This window comes from Pelobates fuscus, chromosome 6 (genome assembly GCF_036172605.1).
Source record: "Pelobates fuscus isolate aPelFus1 chromosome 6, aPelFus1.pri, whole genome shotgun sequence".
Taxonomy (NCBI): domain Eukaryota; kingdom Metazoa; phylum Chordata; class Amphibia; order Anura; family Pelobatidae; genus Pelobates; species Pelobates fuscus.
The window spans coordinates 211421543-211441500 of record NC_086322.1 but is presented as its reverse complement, the minus strand read 5'-3'; the positions used below and the strand labels follow the sequence as shown (position 1 = coordinate 211441500).

General features: G+C 38.2%; 1 protein-coding gene across 1 annotated transcript in view; it reads right to left on the bottom strand.

Moving 5' to 3' along the window:
• The window catches only part of FRAS1 (Fraser extracellular matrix complex subunit 1), a 425273-nt gene that overhangs the window by 230223 nt on the left and 175092 nt on the right, over nt 1-19958 (bottom strand). Inside the window, exons 6-11 of the mRNA XM_063458710.1 lie at nt 18209-18342; nt 17304-17387; nt 12362-12463; nt 10355-10546; nt 5002-5091; nt 2068-2106 (exon numbers count right to left, since the gene is read on the bottom strand). Coding sequence (XP_063314780.1) covers nt 2068-2106; nt 5002-5091; nt 10355-10546; nt 12362-12463; nt 17304-17387; nt 18209-18342 — 641 coding nt within the window. The remainder of the gene's footprint in view (nt 1-2067; nt 2107-5001; nt 5092-10354; nt 10547-12361; nt 12464-17303; nt 17388-18208; nt 18343-19958) is intronic.

Sequence of the window (19958 nt, the reverse complement as noted above, 5' to 3'; positions counted from 1 at the left end):
CGACCAACAGACTAATAAAAGTTAAGTTTTATTTTCAAGATCCAGCAGTGCTGACTGTTACTTTGGTGAATATATATATTTATATACACATACACTGACTAGCAATTGCCAACAGTATAATGTGTCTGTATGCACACTAGCTTGCTTCCCTTGAGAGACATGCAATTCTTACAATGCCTCGTGTTTATCAATAGGTCTTTCCTATTTTTTATTGTTGTGCAGCAAAATATACTTTTTTGGTAGTTAATGCATTTTTATCATCTGATAAAAACAGATGAGTAATTTTGGACTCCAGTTTCTCCCTTTGCGACCATGGATCCATAGTTTTTTTTGGGTGTTTTTAATATATAGAGCAGCACACATTCATTCTCCCCGCGCCCTCCTCTCCAGCCCAGGTTTTTTGTTTGTTTGTTTTTTTCTTCCCCTTCTCCTCCCTCACCCTAATCCCTCTCTCTGCACACACCCATTTCAATATTGAACGGGAGACACACGGTGACATATTAACAACTGTTAGTACCGTTAGGGAGCGTATGTTTACACCCCCTGTATTCACGAGCTATCCAGAACCCACTACTCCACAATACTATGGAGCTTAACCTGCAATAGAGACTATAACCAAAATCCTGAAAGCCATGATGCAGTACAATAATATAAGCTTTAATTGTAGAGAAAAAAACAGGTCGCAAGAGTATTCTGGGAACGGACAGCAGCTGAAATAGCCTGCCCTTCGGTGGGTCCCCGCTCAGAACTCAAGCTGGTTTTAGCTCATCTTGTGCCATTACAGAGAGAACATATCTGAAGCATATCAGACTGGTCCCACCCATACGGGCAGTCCAGATCCGAAATGCCAGCAAGTTCTCTCTGCACGAGAGATACAGCAACCCCAGACGATCGTTTCAGCCTTGTTAGGCATCATCAGTGAGGCATAGCTGATATCTCTCTAGGCACCGTGAGCAAGGGGTCCACGTCTGGATTACCCTTTAAACTTATGGAGAGAAAAAACAGGTTGCAAGAGTATTCTGAGAACGGACAGCAGCTGAAATAGCCTGCCCTTCGGTGGGTCCCCGCTCAGAACTCAAGCTGGTTTTAGCTCATCTTGTGCCATTACAGAGAGAACATATCTGAAGCATATCAGACTGGTCCCACCCATACGGGCAGTCCAGATCCGAAATGCCAGCAAGTTCTCTCTGCACGAGAGATACAGCAACCCCAGACGATCGTTTCAGCCTTGTTAGGCATCATCAGTGAGGCATAGCTGATATCTCTCTAGGCACCGTGAGCAAGGGGTCCACGTCTGGATTACCCTTTAAACTTATGGAGAGAAAAAAACAGGTCGCAAGAGTATTCTGAGAACGGACAGCAGCTGAAATAGCCTGCCCTTCGGTGGGTCCCCGCTCAGAACTCAAGCTGGTTTTAGCTCATCTTGTGCCATTACAGAGAGAACATATCTGAAGCATATCAGACTGGTCCCACCCATACGGGCAGTCTTTAATTGTATATTGAGCCTGAATAGAGCCTCCATCCGACTTGAATTTCTTTACCCTCTGTACGGTTTCGGCCAACAATGGTAGAAGGTATTAGTTGGAGTTTGTATTATTCTTGTTGATCACTATACCCTTACAGAGATATCTCCTTTTTACAACAGGCCTTATCTAAACGGGTCTCCTTTGAATATAATATACTTATACTTCAACATCTTACCGGTTACAAAAGCAAAGTATGATGTTTATGTATTCTGGATCAGATTAAAAATTTTATTCCCTTTATACATACATGTCAATGCGTTAATTGTGCACGTGTTTTATAAACTTTTTAAAACGTCTTCTTAAAATTAAAAATAAAGATTTAAAGTGCACCTACATTATTGTCTTTTTTTTCCAACCACCTTCCTTCTCACCCCTTGTGTGAATCCCTTAACCCACATCCTATTGTATGTCTCTCCTAATCCCCCTTTACCCAGTTGTGAAAAATGATATCCCCATTATAACATATATCCAAGTAATTCTGCAGTGCAGTGCAAAGCGGAACTTGCTGACATGGGTCTAAAACTCTTCAATCCTTACTTACCACTAAATGCTTCACTCCACCCATATCAGAATTGGAATGCTGGAGACAAAAAAAAAAAAAGATTATTAATGTGAGAATAGTATATTCTTTCAGCATTCATATGAGATGTACTGCAGACATTCCAGCAATGCTTGTATTTTGCATTCCAGGGTAATCTACCACCCTGGATTCAAAAGCCTACTGTCCTGATGTTTACATATTCTACAGATTTAAGGCCTTGTTCTATAAGAGGCATAGAACATTTAACAGAAAATACCTGCTTAATGGGCTTTTGTAAAACAAAACAATTTTAAATAAATAATTAAAACATCAAAATGAAATATAGATAGGATAGATATATATAGATATACAGACAGAAAGCACATACATCTACCTAAACTTCATGCTGCTACTCAAAAAAACTGCCCTATGAAGGGATTAAGCATGCCTTCCAACCATCCAATTTTCGTCAGGACAGTCCTAATTTTCAAGTCCTGTCCTACCTTACTTCCCTGCTGTCCTGCTCTTGGGGACACCAGGGTACTGTCCCCAACATACACAGCACGAGCGCGCCATAAGAGGCGCTCGCGCTATATTCCGCCCACTAGGACCCTGCAGGCAACAGTGAAACAGTGATCACTGCATGTCTTGCCCTCCAGGGCAGGACTGGCCCACCGGGATATCGGGAAATTTCCCGGTGGGCCGCGGCACCTGGTGCCGGGCTGACAGCCCTTATCATCAGGCTAAGGTCTTTTAAGTATTTCTCCCTCGTACTGTGCCAGCCTGTGTGAGTGCAAGGGGAGTAAAGAGGGAGGATCTAGGGGCTGGTGCGTCTGCCCGTGGCTAAAGGAAGACCTACCAGTCTCCCTTCAAAGTTTACATTAATTTCGGCCACATGCACCGCCCCCTCACGCAAGCCCCACCTCTTAAATGGAAGCTCCACCTCCACACACGTTGCTGACCTCACTGGAAGGAAGCGGAAACAAAATGGCAACTTCACCTACCAGTGCCAGGTAAGTTTCAGTGTGTGTGTGTGCCTGCTAGTGAGAGAGCTTGTGTGTGTGTGCCTGCTAGTGAGAGAACTTTTGTGTGTCTGCTTGTGAGTGTGTGTATGTGTGCCTGCTAGTGAGTGAGCATGTGTGTGTGTGTGTGCCTGCTAGTGAGTGAGCTTGTGTGCGTGTGCCTGCTAGTGAGAGAGCTTTTGTGTGTCTGCTAGTGAGTAAGCTTGTGTGTGTGTGTGTGTGTGTGTGTGCCTGCTAGTAAGTAAGCTTGTGTGTGTGTGTGTGTGTGTGCCTGCTCTCATGTGTGTGTCAGTGAGCTTGTTTGTGGTGAGCATGTGTGTGTCAATGAGTTTGTCTGTAGTGAGCATATGTGTGTCAGTAAGCCTTTCTTTGGGGAACATGTGTGTGTCAATTAGCTTTTCTTTAGTGAGCATGTTTGTGTCAGTGAGCTTTTCTGTAGTGAGCATGTGTGTGTCAGTGAGATTGTCTGTCAGAGAGCTGTGTGTGGGCATCTGTGAGCTTGTGTTTTTATGTCAATGAGCTTATGTATATCAGTGAGATTGTTTGTCTATGAGGCTGTGTATCAATGGGCTTGTGTGTGTCAGTGAAATTGTCTGTGTCTGTATGTGAGTATGCTTACTGTATAATTAAATGTAATGTTTTACTCCGAAAGGACCAATATTTTACATTAGAAAAATATATATATGTATGTTATTGATATATATGTATATATATATATATATATATATATATATATGTGTGTGTGTGTGTGTGTGTTTATATATTACTCAATCATCTGGGGTGGCAAGACATAGCCTTACATATTACATGCGACAATATATGGCGCAATGACTCATGGGGCTGGCTTAGATTTTTTTTTCCAGGACTGCTTTGTTTCCCCAGTCCGGCCCTGTTGTAAGAGATGTAATTGCTGCAATGTCCATGTTCCCTGAACCTTCCAATGTAAAATATAGCAGTTTTAGAGAAACTGCAATGTTTATGTTGTAGAGTTAAGACTGCCTCTAGTGGCTGACTACCAGACAGCGACTAGAGGCACTACCTGCAGTTTCACAGAGTTTTAATACGTTAAACAACGCTGGACGTTCTCAAGCTTTGAATGAGGACATCCAGCATCCTGAAAAATCTCATAGGAAACCATTGAGTCAATGCTTTCCTCCGGGCAAGTCCTAATGCGAGCACAGTGCAGCACATGCACATTAGGCTCTCTCCCTTTAAATGGCTGATGGGAAATGGGGAGAGGGAAGAGGTACACTCTAGTGTTAGGAATACTGCTTTGTATTCCTTACACTATAGTGTTTGCTTTAAATGTATCCTTAATAATATTGTAAAGAGCTGCAGAATAACCTGGCACCCTGTAAATGCCAATAAAAATAATGTGAGAAAGGCTGATCTTGATGGATAGAAGTCTCTTTTCAGCCTATGTAACTGCGTAATAAGATACTGATGTGGCCAAATGTGAGACGTAAGTGGACGTTATACCAGCATCCTGTGGTGTAAAACCTGGTTTATCATTTTTGTCCCAAAATCAAATGTGGCTGAAGTCGTTATTTAAGGTGAATGTTAGTGTGCTATGAAATTAGTTTGATCAGCCATGAAAATGACAGGTATGGGGTAGAATGATTAGCATTGTTTTTCCGTGTAAGATTAGCGGGTAGAAATGCAGAGGAAATAGTAAACAATTAGAATTAGAATATTTGAATAATAACAAATATATTATTAATATTTATCTTCTACTGATGTGGGATTTGCTGATCATCTTGTGATACTGAGAGATGAGGCTACTCCTGTGGCTCTTCAGAAGACACGAATAACTTACATATTTTATGTTTCTCCAAATAGATACTTCCCACTGATTTTAAATAATATAGCAAATGCAGTGTTTACATCTAACATAATTAGCTTCCACTGCTCAGAAATACAATGTCTCTCTTACCTCCGCCGTGTGTACGTTGTAGATACAGTAACCAGTGCTTAAAACACACTCTGGGCAGCATTTCCCATCAAAATGAACCAATTCTTCACCCTGATAGAGAGGGAAAATATTTCTTTATAAGGAAAGCAGTCTGCTTAATGTCAGGATACCCACAATGTAAACAGCAGTTAAGCTGTGGGATTTAAAGATCGTAAACTGTGGGATTATATCGTAACATACTTTGTCAATATCTCATAATAATGACCACGTCCCGTCTCTTTGTGGTGTAGCAAACTAGGGATCATCATCACCTTAAGGTAAAACAACCTCACTGGCTCAATGATCAAGTCAATCCCATCACTAACCACAAAACAGAGAGTGGCGACATATTGCATATGTTTTTATTAAGGGAGATATTTCAATACATTCGAAAGATACCATAAGACAAAGTAAAGACTATTTTGTCTTATGGTAAAGCCCAAGGATGACAAAACTTGACAAAAGTTGAAGTTCTGTCAGTTGAAGTTCTGTCAGTTCCTACAGTTGTCACTAGCAACGGCTGATTGTCACAGATCATGAGATTTAGTCTCACAGATCCTCAATAGATATCAGTGTTCTACTCTTGCACATGCACTAACGCAGCTCCTGGTGAATAAGTCGCCAGGAGCTGAAGACAAGATGCTTGTATGTGTGCAGAGCACAAGGGTGTCTTCCCTGTGAAAGGTCCACACTGTGTTAATTAAAGTACATAATGCTGTACCTTTCATCTATTTCTTTATTTTTTTTTAAGCTTTATTATAGGAAAGTGGAACAATGTAAATGCCCAATAAAAAGATAATTTGAGAAAACAGCGAAACAATGAGACAGAAATCTCTCAGTACAGGTTAATGGCAGAGCCAAAAGATACACATGCATATAATTCCAATTTAGATGAACAGTAAAGCGCGCTTAATAGTTTTCCTTTTAATAAAAATGCATGTCTACTGACAGTTTTTACATTAGCCACAGGCCATACTGTAATCAAAAAGCAATATCTGCCGATTAAACAAACATCAAAACGTGTGTAGAAGCTATGAAATATGACATGAAGTTTTCTTTTTACCATGTTCAAAGCAGCGACCTGCATTACAGTAACGGGAATTATCTAAAAGCATCAGACACCAAGATTAAAAGGAAAATGTTAGAACACCGCAAAATGGAGAAATGGCAAGTAATGCGGAAGGTGGAATTGATTCATCAGGCCAAAAAGAGAGCATGTTTTCTGCCAAGGCTCGAGTGGGATGAACAGCACAGCAAGACATGAGATAGGAGAGGCTGTACCAGGGATATTATGAGTGTTCTGTCTTCATTATATTTCACCTGAAGAATGTTCGGAGGAGGAGAGGGAACCAATCCGTCATCATAAACACACACTATATCTCCCAGAATTCCAAGGACTATTCACATTTATCTATACTTTTAACAAAAATAATAGGTGCCTCATCCCCCGCCATGGCATAAACACTGCAGTCATTAGGGGGAATTTTGCCAGCGGAGATTTAGAGGAATAATGGGGGAATATGGTCCTAGAATTCCCCTAGGCAGATAATGAACAGTTCTAAGTGCCTTTATTTCTTGTGCCGCGAGAGAACAAATTGCAGCTGTAGGTAAACACACAGTCATCTAGAATAATGGTAAAGCACGATGCCATTAAATGCTAAGAGCTAAGTCCTTCTGGTATTTGCTTAGGACCATTACCTGTTATTTCAGTTTTATTTCACATTGCTGAATATCAGAGCATGTTATGGCAAGCAGCAAAGACCATTAGTGTAATAGTATACAAAATAAAAAAGCACACAAATAAAAAAGTGTGTGTATGTGTAGGGAGTAATATTTCAACTTAGCCCAAGTCTTGGAATTTAAATGCAGAGGTGAAAGTAGCTTCCAGGAAGTGTAAATCCTACTAATCTCAGGCAGGTTGAAACATGTATCCCAGTATTGTGTTGTGCAATGTCACTCACACTTCATATGTGAAGTCAGTCCCTGTAGGAAATTTGTAAAAAAAAAAAAAAAAAAAAAAAAAAAAAAAAAAAAAAAATGGTCTGTCTCTTGAAATCACAATCAGATCTGTTAAAATAGATATGTATTTTGCTTGTCTAAAGTGTCAATTTAATATTTCTTGATTGAAGTACTAGTTGATCATACCCATGCCTCTCAATTGTGCCACTTTCAAGAGGACAGTTGTGCTTTTTGGGTCCTGTTCCACTAGCCTGCTTTAGTGACCACAGACAGCACAGCGCAAGTGCAGCATTAAATGTGCTCACTCTGTGCAGCGGGCATGAGGACCATGCAGAGACAGCTTGATGCCAAGCTCACACACCCCTTCAGGGTGTAGATCCACCTACATTCCAAACTGGCCCACCCATACTGTCAAAAAAGGATTGGACGCAATGATGCAAAAATGTTGCATGGTAGATCTCTTTTTTGACAAGCTTTATTTGATTAAGAAAGAAGTCAGAACCCAATAAAATAATGAATATATGTGGAACTAATTGAATCTAACAAACAGTGACCAGTGTAATTATTACCTACCACTCTGGATAAAGTTCTGCTGTTAGGGAGGAGAATGGACTAGTAGCCTTTACCTCTTTACCCACCCTCAGATTAATTGCAACCTGTTACATGTAGATTTAACAAAAACATTTAATTCTAACTAATCTAATAATACAAGTAACATTCTAAATTGTTTTTTTGTTTTGTTTAACGTTTTGATTTGGGGCAGAGGGGCTTACTCTTAGTTAACTGAATCTGCACTAGTACAGTTCACTGTCACAAATTATCAAGTGACACTGACGGGCTACCTGGAATAGGTAGCAGCAACTTTTATTGGAAGAGACAAGCAATTGCACTTTTTCTCCATACTAAATGCCAACAATATGTCAATCTGTTTAATTCCTTAAAAAAAAAAAAAAAAAGGTTTTACAAAACGTATAATATAAGGTACTTTATGATGATCTCAAACAGAGAAGGTCATATCAATTTGCACCTCATAAAGGTCCAATATTTGGGCTTGGTGTCCCTCTACTAATAGAAGCTGTCTTTCCAAAAATAAAACAGCCAAAAACCACATGTGACTATACTGATAGAGAATGATATATTTCTAAAATAAAAATGCAAACAAATAATACAAATCCAAATAGTTTCTACAAGGTGAAATGCAGTGCACATTTCTGTTTGGGTGTGGAACATCCCTTTTACTATAAGACATATAAGCTGATGTGAAGATTAAGATTACCAGTGGCATACCACACACCCGTTCGTTCATTATTAATAGAAGTATCTTCTTGACAGCCGAGTGGAAATGTATTCGGTGTCATTTGCCATAATAAATCTTGACAAGATGCTGAGAGAACTAATGTTCTTTTTTTGAGTGTTCCCGAAAAAAGAAAGTTATGCACGTCATTCTAATTATTCTAAGTTTGGTATGACTTTCATAGCTAAGTGGGAGCATTTGAGTGCAGGCCTTGAGCCTATTTAGCAAGCAGTGCTAAACTTAAAGTGCTTCCAACATCTAAAATTGTCTTTAGATCAATCTGATAAAAATATTATTCCCAACAAGATTAATATTTTCATGAAATCAAACTCTGGTAAATTTAGCTGCAATTATAAGAGCTGACAAATTTTCAGTGTGGAGGCTTCCATCTTGCTATCACATAACCTTTTAGTGGCAATTAGTGGTCAAAAACATCCAATCAAAACAAGGGATTACCAAAGTTGAACTCCCAGCATTCCTCTGTGCAGAGAAAAAACATATTTCAGCTGAATGGCAAGTGAGCCCAACAGAAGCCAAGGGTAAACAAATATAATTAGATTTCTATTAACAAAACACTGCTGGATTGGTTCAAAATGTATCAGCACAAAACACAGGCTGATTTATAGGATCCCAAATCACTGCCAAGAAAATGTCTGAAGGCATAAACACTTCAATAGCAAATTAGGGCATAACTGAAAAAGTTCTCCGTTCCTTCTGGTGACCTATATACAGTAAACACTTGGACTTGGGGCTGAAGCACCCTACCTTTCTCTGGTTACTAAATCAAAAATTAAATTTCTGATGTAAAAACTAAGGCTAAAAATAAATAAATACAAAACAATTGTGCAGTACTCTGGAATGCCATGCAACTGTTTCACGATATGTCTTGACATACTTGTAAAAACTCTTGTGGTAACTGGATTCTGCCATTCAGACAGGATCTATCTAAAAATGGTGGAAGCTCTCCATATAATACAGATAGTACCAACAGGTATATATTTTTTTCTTTATAGCTGCGCTGGCTGTTTTTAAATTATGTTAGGGTCTCTCCCTAAGACTAGAGGGTGTGTCCAAGTACGGATTCCATATACACTGAGCTGACATGGATACTTGCTTTACGTCATTAATGAGGATTATGGTATGCCAAAACACTTGTCTAGAGAGTTACTCGTTCTCTTCTGCAGAGAAACTTGAGTGACATTTTAGAGCGTTGCTTGCTTCTAGGGTAGTGTGACACACTCATGACAATCCACTTGTGTGATGATACATAGTAGCAGAAAAGTGTGCAAAAGTGTGCAAGTCTGCAGTCGTTAATTACAGGCAAGCAAATCAAGCAGCAATGTTTTGATTCAATGCAAAGAGAAAAATAGCATATTTAGAGAACCTCAAGTTGTGTATTCATAGGTCATGCCCATATTTATTTGTTTACCTTTAATAGAAACAGGAAGCCTGTGTTTTACAGCAGACAGGGATCCACCATTAGTTCACTTTATCAGGATTATTTACTAAAGTCAGAATTCTTTGGAATTCAAAGTGAATTTTAAATTGAAAGCCAACGTAGATGAGTTTGAAACATTCTCCCAGTCACCCTTGCTTCCAGTTCAGCTAGTCTGACATTAAATTTGAAATTCACGTTTAATTTCTGAAAATTCAACAACCTTTTTGGGTATTTGTGTTACACTCACTAAACACAGCTGTTTCCAAAAAGAAAACAGTTACCTAGGAATCATTCCCAGCTTTTATTTAACAGTAACATATATTTGAAGTTATGATCAGCTATCTAATTTATATGAAAGTATTACTGTCCTTTGAAAATGTATCCATTCCCATTTGAGCTATTGTCACATATTTATGGGTATCACAGCTAAAGGTCTTGCTTCACCACAAGTGACTCAGGTGGAGACATCTTAAAAAAAAAAAAAAAAAAAATCAAGTTATGAGTAAACATGTCTTGACCATGAAACCTTCCTCTGTTTATAAACAGATCAGAACCTGTTGCAACCAATTAAGACAAAGCTAAATGAGGGAAGTCTGTCCATGAAAAGGAAATAGGGTTTACTAGACAGATCAGAGGACACTTACCCATGAGCATTCCACGTTGGCACACTGTGCTTCTTGGCAGATGACTTTGCCTTGATCACACATGCAGTGGTCACAGTTACTCCCATTCCAAAGGTCTCCGTGGTACTTAATCAAACCTTCAAACATGCAGCTTCCCTTGGTTGTTACACACTCCTCACAACATTGTCCAGACTTCCTTATGTTTGTCAGACCCTGTTAAAAGTAAAAAAAAAATAAACAACAAGGCAGGTTGCTGTAAGTGAGAATTTGACACTCGCATTCTACTAAAAGATAAACGTGAGCTATCCGATTCTCATTACCCATTCTCCATTATTCATAGCAGTTGAAGAATTCTCACTTAGCAATACGCCATGCATTGTAAAATGACAGAAATAGCCTGACACATTAAGAAAGTGTAAATGGGGTGAATGAGTTGTGTGCTATTGACTGAGAAGGTGTCTGAATTCATGATACTGTAAGAAAAAAAAATCCAAATATGATTGAAATGCAGATTAATGAGCTCAATGTGGAATAATTCTTACAGTTCCTGTTAGATTAACACAACGAATGATGAGTTCATCACACTCTACCTAGTCTTCAATGAATAATGGTAACAGTCCATTTATTATACATGTGCTTGTGGCACTAACCCTCTTGGTAATATATATGTAAAGGAATCAATCACACAAATAATGCACTCTGTGTCTTTCTTTATGTATTTTATCACACAGAGCCCATCAGTTTCTTAATCACGACTAATATTACTTGATGTCACTTTACAATATATGACATTTCACCTTTATATTGTGCTAAACAAATTGCTTGCTATAGTTAAAGAGTTCTTTAACATGTTATTTTGAACTTCCTGGGTTTTACATCTATGCTCAAGGCATTGAAATATACTATATACCAGAAGTAGGAAATGAAAATATGAAATTCGACTCTGATTAACCAAAAATTATCACTTTAGTAAATAACCTTTTTGGAGTAAAAAAAAAAAGGTATCATGATAGAAGATATAGAGCGCGGTTAAATGGGCACTATTGGAAAGCACTTTAGCTTGCTGAAATTATTTATGTGTGTAAAATTTGTCCTTTTCCTACAGGTGATCACACGAACTGCAAGGCCTGACCGATAAGGTGTCCAGGGTAGAGGCCGACACCCTGGAGTGCCAGACAGCCCAGCTCAGGCACATGGTCCTACACATAGAGAACCTTGACAATAGGGGAGAAGACATGTATGTATGCCTCACTTAACCTTGATTGTACGAGAACCTTAGAAAAGAAAAACGTTACCTGCGCTTTCTCCTTAATCCCTATGTATATTTAGACAAATGGAGGTCATTTAGTTGCTCCAATGGCCATTGGAGGGAATGCCCGCCTGCCAACGTCAAGGCAGACCCCCCTAAGCGGGTCCTAACACTGACCCTTCAGCCTGCTTTGAGCTTGGTCAGTGTTAGGACCCGCTTAGGGGGGTCTGCCTTGACGTTGGCAGGCGGGCATTCCCTCCAATGGCCATTGGAGCAACTAAATGACCTCCATTTGTCTAAATATACATAGGGATTAAGGAGAAAGCGCAGGTAACGTTTTTCTTTTCTTTGGTTTTTACTATATATTGGGGCTGATGTGTGTTGTAGTCCTTGCTGCTTAAGCGCAGGACTTCTCTTTTTGTATTTGTACGAGAACCTTGACACCACTCTCCTGGTTGCACAACAGATAATGCCTACCGGGTTAATGTTTTTACATTTGAAGGCCGAACCCTCTACTGTCATACCAAGATTTCGCCATGGTTGATCTGCTACAACCAACCCTACTAAATATGCACTGGCCAGACACTCTGGACTACAACCACAAAAAAAAAAAAAGAAACATGGCAAAGCGCCTTAGGTGCTACTACAGAGGCTAAGGAGAGCAAGGCTGAAGGCCACCAAAGCAGCAGGTTTCCAGCTGTGATTACGGTACAAGGGATATGTTACATGTTGTGATACAGGGTTTTCTTCAGAGTGGATCAATAGCACCCTGACCTTACCTTTTCGCATGTAAGAGGGTAACAAGTTTTTGTATGGCACTTGACACTTCCTTTGTCACATGTACATGTTGTACAGTAATTTCTATGCCATTGTACACCATGCTGAAATAAGAAAAAAATAAGATTGTACAAATAACATAACTAGTTACAAAGTTTAAACATTTTATAAAACAAATGGGGAATTTCATAACTAACTGGTTAACTGAGCATCATTTTGCAACTGTAGATCTCTGTAGAAAAGACAAAAATACACATCCATTCAATATGTTCTGCAAGCTGCCCTTTTTCAAACCATATGTTCTTACTATTAATATATATCATGTGAACAACATCATTGACCTTCTACAAGCTTATGATACATGAAATTAAGTCTTGTGATTCAAGGCCATGATTTAGAGTGAAGTATTCAATAATAAAGTAAACACATGCAATTATACATTCTAGCTATTCTCAATAAAGTGATTGGCTACAAGACAAGGTGCTAATGTTAGAGTAGGTACGGGTATTTACAAGTAGAATGTACTTTTACAGAAAGCTTTGTGAAATCCTTCCCTTACAGGTGATTGGGGAAAATACTATGACACAGAAAAAGTACAATTTACAATGAGAGATATGCTATTAGAAGATAGAAAGTGGGTAGGCTTTAGGCAATATTAGTAAATTGGATAATGTATTTCATCAATAGTTATGTTTTTTTCTATGTTGGTGTTTGCTGGAACCTCTATGGATATTCTTAATACTGTGGATAGTCAACTGTTTTAATTAATAAAAACTCATTTACCAGCCAAGGGAATGGACGGTAATGGCAATGGGAATTCAGTGATCTTAATACAGACTCTTACCACCATAAGGTCCAAGGGCAGATTTGTTGGACAGAATAGAAAGTTGTTTTGGCCCAAAAAGAGCCTTTATCAAGCTAACAACATTCAAAAAGTAACCATATTTATAATGTTTTCAAATTAGAAAAAATACTCACAAAAGCAGGGCTATGTACAAAAATGGCACTGGATCGGTGTTTGGTATTGCTTTGTGAGTATGTTTTTGTAATTTGAATGTAAATGTTCAGTATTTAGTTCTATTTTTCTATAAACGGAGTCTAAACAATATAACTGAAAATGTTTATTATAGTGCAATAAGAACAATAAACTATATTGGTTACAATGTTTATAGTATCCCTTTAAAAGCACCTACCCACCTATGGCAGGAAATTTACAATGAAATATAATCTTCATATAATCTATCACAGGGTTTAAGATTTACACCTGCCTATTGACAAGTTAAAATTCAGCCCTGGAAGTAGAAATTCATCACTTGTTGGACCCTCCACTGGCAAGTAACGTTTTGGCCTCTCTAGTTTAAAAAGAATTTACAAATGACTGGGTAAAAAATTGTAAAGGGCTTCTGCAGTTTCTAAAAGACAATATTTACCTTACTAATATATTATCTCATACTAGCAAATATTTCAGATTTTTCTGTTAGTTATCCAAATCACCTAAACTCTTTCCATAATAAACTAGCACCAAAACAGTAACACAAATTGAAGTTACACCGTTTGAGAACTAAGGAATTATATTTTTTTTGTAATTTTGTATGCAGTGACAAATCACAAATCTAGGCCTTTCTTTCTTAGTGTCTTCAGCGTAACTCTTTTGCATACTAGTTTGATATGCAGTTTATTACTAAGTGTCATATTTATTACATTATATTCAGAAGTACAATTTGCTCATTTGGAACATTGGACAACACTATTTCTTTGGCACTCACACAGTTAAACCTTAACACCAATGTGGCCTTCACTCACTTGCCCTGGTGATGTTTTACCAAAGAACCTTTAATAAATATTTGGATAGTGCAGTTAAGGGAGTCACCAGAGAAGAAAAAACAAGTATATTATACAATTTCCATGGGGGAAGAGCCTGCTAGAAAAACAGTCTTTATCAGCAAATTGCACACCCGGCCTTTGAAGCTGTGAGGCTCTTCTAAGTCTCACCTACCCCACGCCATTCCTATCTCCTGTACTGCAGGTTGCCAAGCAGCACAAAATATTGTATAGGCATGGTGATCCTACAGTTTTAACCTCAAAGCAGAGCACCTCTGGTCTTTTGTTCTTGTATATTAATTAGGGATTCAGAACTGTGCTGTCTTTGTCTATAACAATTGCATTTGTTCATACAAAGTCAAGAAGTAATTAACTTTGTCCAATTAAAGAAAATACATGAGATGAAAATCAAAATAAATTTTCAACATCTACTCCAATCATCTATAGATCTATGTCTGCGTATATCAAACATTGCTTATTTATCAGAATACAGTATATTTTTATCCTTGACATTTATGGGGGCACTGTAATCAAAAACATTCAGCCTCCACTGAATTTCAGGTTTATTATGAAAATGTACAGACGTCCAGCTGTTTGTAATGAACAAATCAAACAAAAGCAATTGGAACAGCTCAACACGAATGTTTCCAGTGGTTTCCCCAAGTTCCACTGAAAATGCAACTAATAATGACAAAAAAAGGAGGAGGACAGGGAAGACTTGGACGGGCACTCTGACAGTAGGGGATAACCCTCAAAAAACTACCAAGGTAGTTACAGAAAAAACATACATAGGATGAGTGCCCTGCAATATAAAATATAACTTTTAATAGTAAATAGTAAAAAATAAGGTGAAAAACCACCAATAAGTGAAGGACAAATAAAATCTGTACAATTCCGATAGAATACAGTATCCCACACACCAGATAGGTGCTAAGTATATGGGTCTATACGGATAATATGCCAGATGTTCCAACATGTGAGGGATAGGAACCCAATATTGTAGACCCCCACCCTGTTGGAAATAAAACACTGCTGCAAATAACAAAAAGGAGAACAAGGGAGGACAGACACTAATAGCAGATATAATATTAGCAAAAATTGGCAAATAGTGCCAAGGGAACAAAAACCTCAATCAAAGGATCCCTAAAGCCATAAATAAGGTGACAGATTGTTAATTAGCAATCATGGGTTAATACCCCAATACGTAATAGCCCTAGAGAGAGGTCCTGTTCAGAAGTTTTCAGTGTCCTCTCTTAGATACCTGTGTGCAACAGAGCAGTAATTTTGCACGTAATAAGTGAATAAGAACAGCTGAGACCTCTAGTGTATGAGGTATCAGACAGGTCACATGAACATACCGTGTTCAGGATAAGGGTTGTAAGCGGTATGCCTAGATAATAAGAGCAGCCCTAATCGCAAATAAAACCTATAATAAACACCCCTCAATTATAAGGGAACCCTAAATGCCTGACACATATATGAACGGGTAGCACACTCAATAATGTGCCCTAAGTGACAAACTCCTGATAAGTGACAGAGGGACTTCAGCAAATACCCGGGAGACACTGGGTGCAGCCAAATCAACACAAACGTTAGTAATAACGAGGTAAATGGGCTGCTGCAGTATCCCAGTAAACCTTAAGTAGCTCTCCGGGTTTCGCCTGATGGGAGTTGAAGTCCACTCCACACTGTTGCAAATAACAAAAAAGGAGAAAAAGGGAGGACAAACACTAAGAGCAGGTATAATATTAGCAAAAATTGGCAAATAATGCCATGGGAACATAAACCTCAATCAAAGGATCCCTAAAGCCATAAATAAGGTGACAGATTGTTAATTAGCAATCATGGGTTAATACCCTGATACATAATAGCCCTAGAGAGAGGTCCTGTTCAGAAGTTTTCAGTGTCCTCTCTTAGATACCTATGTGCAAAAGAGCAGTAATTTTGCACGTAATAAGTGAATAAGAACAGCTGAGACCTCTAGTGTATGAGGTATCAGACAGGTCACATGAACATACCGTGTTCAGGATAAGGGTTGTAAGCGGTTTGCCTAGATAATAAGAGCAGCCCTAATAGCAAATAAAAAATATAATAAACACCCCTCAATTATAAGGGAACCCTAAATGCCTGACACATATATGAACGGGTAGCACACTCAATAATGTGCCCTAAGTGACACACTCCTGATAAGTGACAGAGAGACTTCAGCATATAACCGGGAGACACTGGGTGCAGCCAAATCAACACAAACGTTAGTAATAACGAGGTAAATGGGCTGCTGCAGTATCCCAGTAAACCTTAAGCAGCTCTCCGGGTTTCGCCTGATGGGAGTTGAAGTCCACTCTGGATCCATTGTATCCCTGTTGCCATGATGTGCTAAGAGAGTAGGAGATACAGCTGGATCAAAGGCCCCTCTATAGATCTATGTCTGCGTATATCAAACATTGCTTATTTATCAGAATACAGTATATTTTTATCCTTGACATTTATGGGGGCACTGTAATCAAAAACATTCAGCCTCCACTGAATTTCAGGTTTATTATGAAAATGTACAGACGTCCAGCTGTTTGTAATGAACAAATCAAACAAAAGCAATTGGAACAGCTCAACACGAATGTTTCCAGTGGTTTCCCCAAGTTCCACTGAAAATGCAACTAATAATGACTTCTCCAGTGTCAAAATTATTCAACCCCCTACAACCCCCCCCCCCCCAACAATAGGACAGTCCCAAATCAAGACTGCTTTGCCAAAATCGGGTCACTTGTCAGGTATGCTGATGCCTGCAAAAAGCTCTTATTTGCGGCTGACCAAAAATTCCTTTTACAGACTTTCATTGAGACTCAAATTTTTTTTTTATTGTGCATAGTGTCTTTGAAATTTTTTTTAAGTGCCACATATTAACTGTCTCAATGCTGGATCTAACAATCCTAAGGTAGCAAAGTTGCATTTCTTTATTCTCCCTGTTAACCACCTCAGCAGGAGTCAGCCTGAGGATACTCCTTCATCCATCTTGTTCCTTACATAGCACGGGGCTGCTGCAATATTTCAGACACATTGACAGGTTTACTCAGTGCAGTTTTTTTCTAAGATGAATTAAGGAATTACCTCATAAAAAAACATTACCTCATATGTCTTTCCAGATACAGCGCAGGGTTTTGGAAGGCACTCAGGACAACACTTTCCGGGTATGACAGCCAAGGTTTCGTCCTATAATTATAATTATATGTCTCGCTTGTCAGTAGGATAGAGGAAGAGCTATAGACAAGAACACTTTTTTTCTGTCAACAAATCGTTATTGGGCCAGTGTAGACAGGCCTTGAGTAGTACATTTCTTTTACAGCATACACATTTTGTAAGAGGAGATTCCAAACAAGTGATGTCATCCAGTTTACCTCAGGCCATCTTGTTATGCTGAGCTAAAACCGCATCGTAAAATGACAATCTCAAGCAGACCTGCCACATCTGAACAATGCTTGATGTATATTTATGTCCAGTTTAATTTGCTTGTCATTTGAACTTTTTTCTTACTTATATAATAATTCTGCTACTTCCTCGCACTGTTTAAGTTCCAAATCCCTTGTTTCAGTGTTATATAAGTAACAGTGCAACATATTTGACATACAGAGAGAGATTTATAATCGCAAAATAGGTGAAATTTTTACCTTTAAACTCCTGCAAAGAGTGTATAACCTAGGCTACGTGGGTAGAGGAACACTAAAGAGTTACAAGTTTGCATTGCTAATGGTATAGTGTTCCCTATTAAGGGTTAATAAGCATGTAGTGGTGCATATAAAATATACCCCTTTCTGTCTCTGAGATATCTTTGCCAGAAGCCCAAGGAAGCAAGGCGAATGGTTAGAGTTAGGACCCACCTAAGAGGTCTGACTTGACGTGGCAGGTGGGCATACCCTCTCATGGCCATTGGAGGTAACTACAAACCAACATTTGTTTAAATATACATAGGGATTTGGGAAAGAGCGCAGGTAACTTTTTTTTCCTTAGTGTTCCTTTAAAGAGTCGGTTCTCACCTTATCACAAAACATGGGTGGACAAGCCTCAGTAAAGCAGTGAGTTGCGCCATTCTCGCATGTACATTTAGAGCACTTGCTCAGCTGATGCTCTTCGCCATCCCGCAGCATGTGTCCATCAATAGAGCATGGGTCTGCAAGACATCAGACATCATTTTCTCCCTGTACATACACTTACACTTTCACCTTTTTTTTCCCAGAATCCAACTCACTTATTTGATTAAATGTGTGCAACAAACAATATATGATATTCTATTATTGTTATTATACTTTATAAAGACAGATATATTGTGTAACATATAAAAGTTCAGTAGCAAAATCAGATTTTAAAATAAATGAAGATTGGATGAAAGACTGTGCTAGTCAGCCATCTTAACTCATTCATAACAAAGAGTTAGGCAAGTCCTTTTATATCATGACATATATGGCATCTACTAGGTCATTTAAGGGTTAATATTCTCGAGGGCATGCAATATACTCCCATAGCTTCCTTTTATCACAGTTCAAAAGCTATCTCATCTTCACTGAATGAATTTGCATCATCCTCTGTAACTTTAAAAAGATTATTCTCTTGATTTAAGTTCTCTGCCTTCATGTTTATTTATAAAAACAGGAAATAAATAATTATATAAGAAAACTACCAATAATATATTTTCATTGATGTATATAAAGTTTTTGCTCTTTCTAAGTATTCTGTATATCCTGTATATACTCTGTATTTCTGCAAGTCATTGCACCTTCCTTGATCTCAGTTTGACTATGTTTCTAAATGTTCTACTTCTTAAAAATAAAAAATAAATTTACAGAACCATACAAATTTACAGAACCGTACAATTTTTAATTTGCATATAAAACAGCATGGTTTAATGACTTTAATTAAATGATCATTACCTTTGTTAATTTGCTAAATATCTTGATCAAGTATATATACCTGTCAGAGAAAAGTTCTTCTAAAAGTGGGCACACATTAAGTAATATAGTAATTATATTGGCAAGTATGCGGCATAGGTTTCCTTACAAATATGGCTAGAACACTTGTTCAAATTGTTCAAAAGTGACCTGCGGCTGTGTTGCCAGCCATAGTCACCAAAACAACTTTCACTTAATGAAGCAGTTTTTGTGTATAGATCATGACCCTGCAGTCTCACTGTTCAAATTCTCTGTCATTTAGGAGTCAAATAATTTTGTTTGTGCAGCCCTAGGCACACCTCCCTGCATGTGACGTACACAGCCTTCTTAAAAACTTCCTGTAAAGAGTCATCTAAAGTTTGCACTTCCTTTATTGCAAATTCTGTTTAATTTATCATTTCTTACCTCCTACTCTGTTAATAGCTTGCTAGACCCTGCAGGAGCCTCCTGTATGTAATTAAAGTTCAATTTACAGAACAGGAGATAAAAAAAAACGTTTAACGTAAGTTAATATCTGATTGAAAATTAAACCATTTTGGTTTTTTTCAGGATGTGTCAGTCACAGACAGGGGAGGTGGGGTTAGATTAGCAAAAACAGTTACAAAAGTGATTTAACTCCTAAATGGCAGAGAATTGAGCAGTGAAACCTCAAAGGCATCATAAACTATACACAAAAACTGCATCATTAAGATAAAGTTGTTTTGGTGACTACAGTGTCTCTTTAAATTTTTTTTATTTTTTTTAGAAATGCTACAAATATTTTCACTCTGGTTTTCATTATTTTTAGTAGGTAGGTTGAGGTGATTCTGAAATGTTACATTTTTTTTCATAACATAAATTT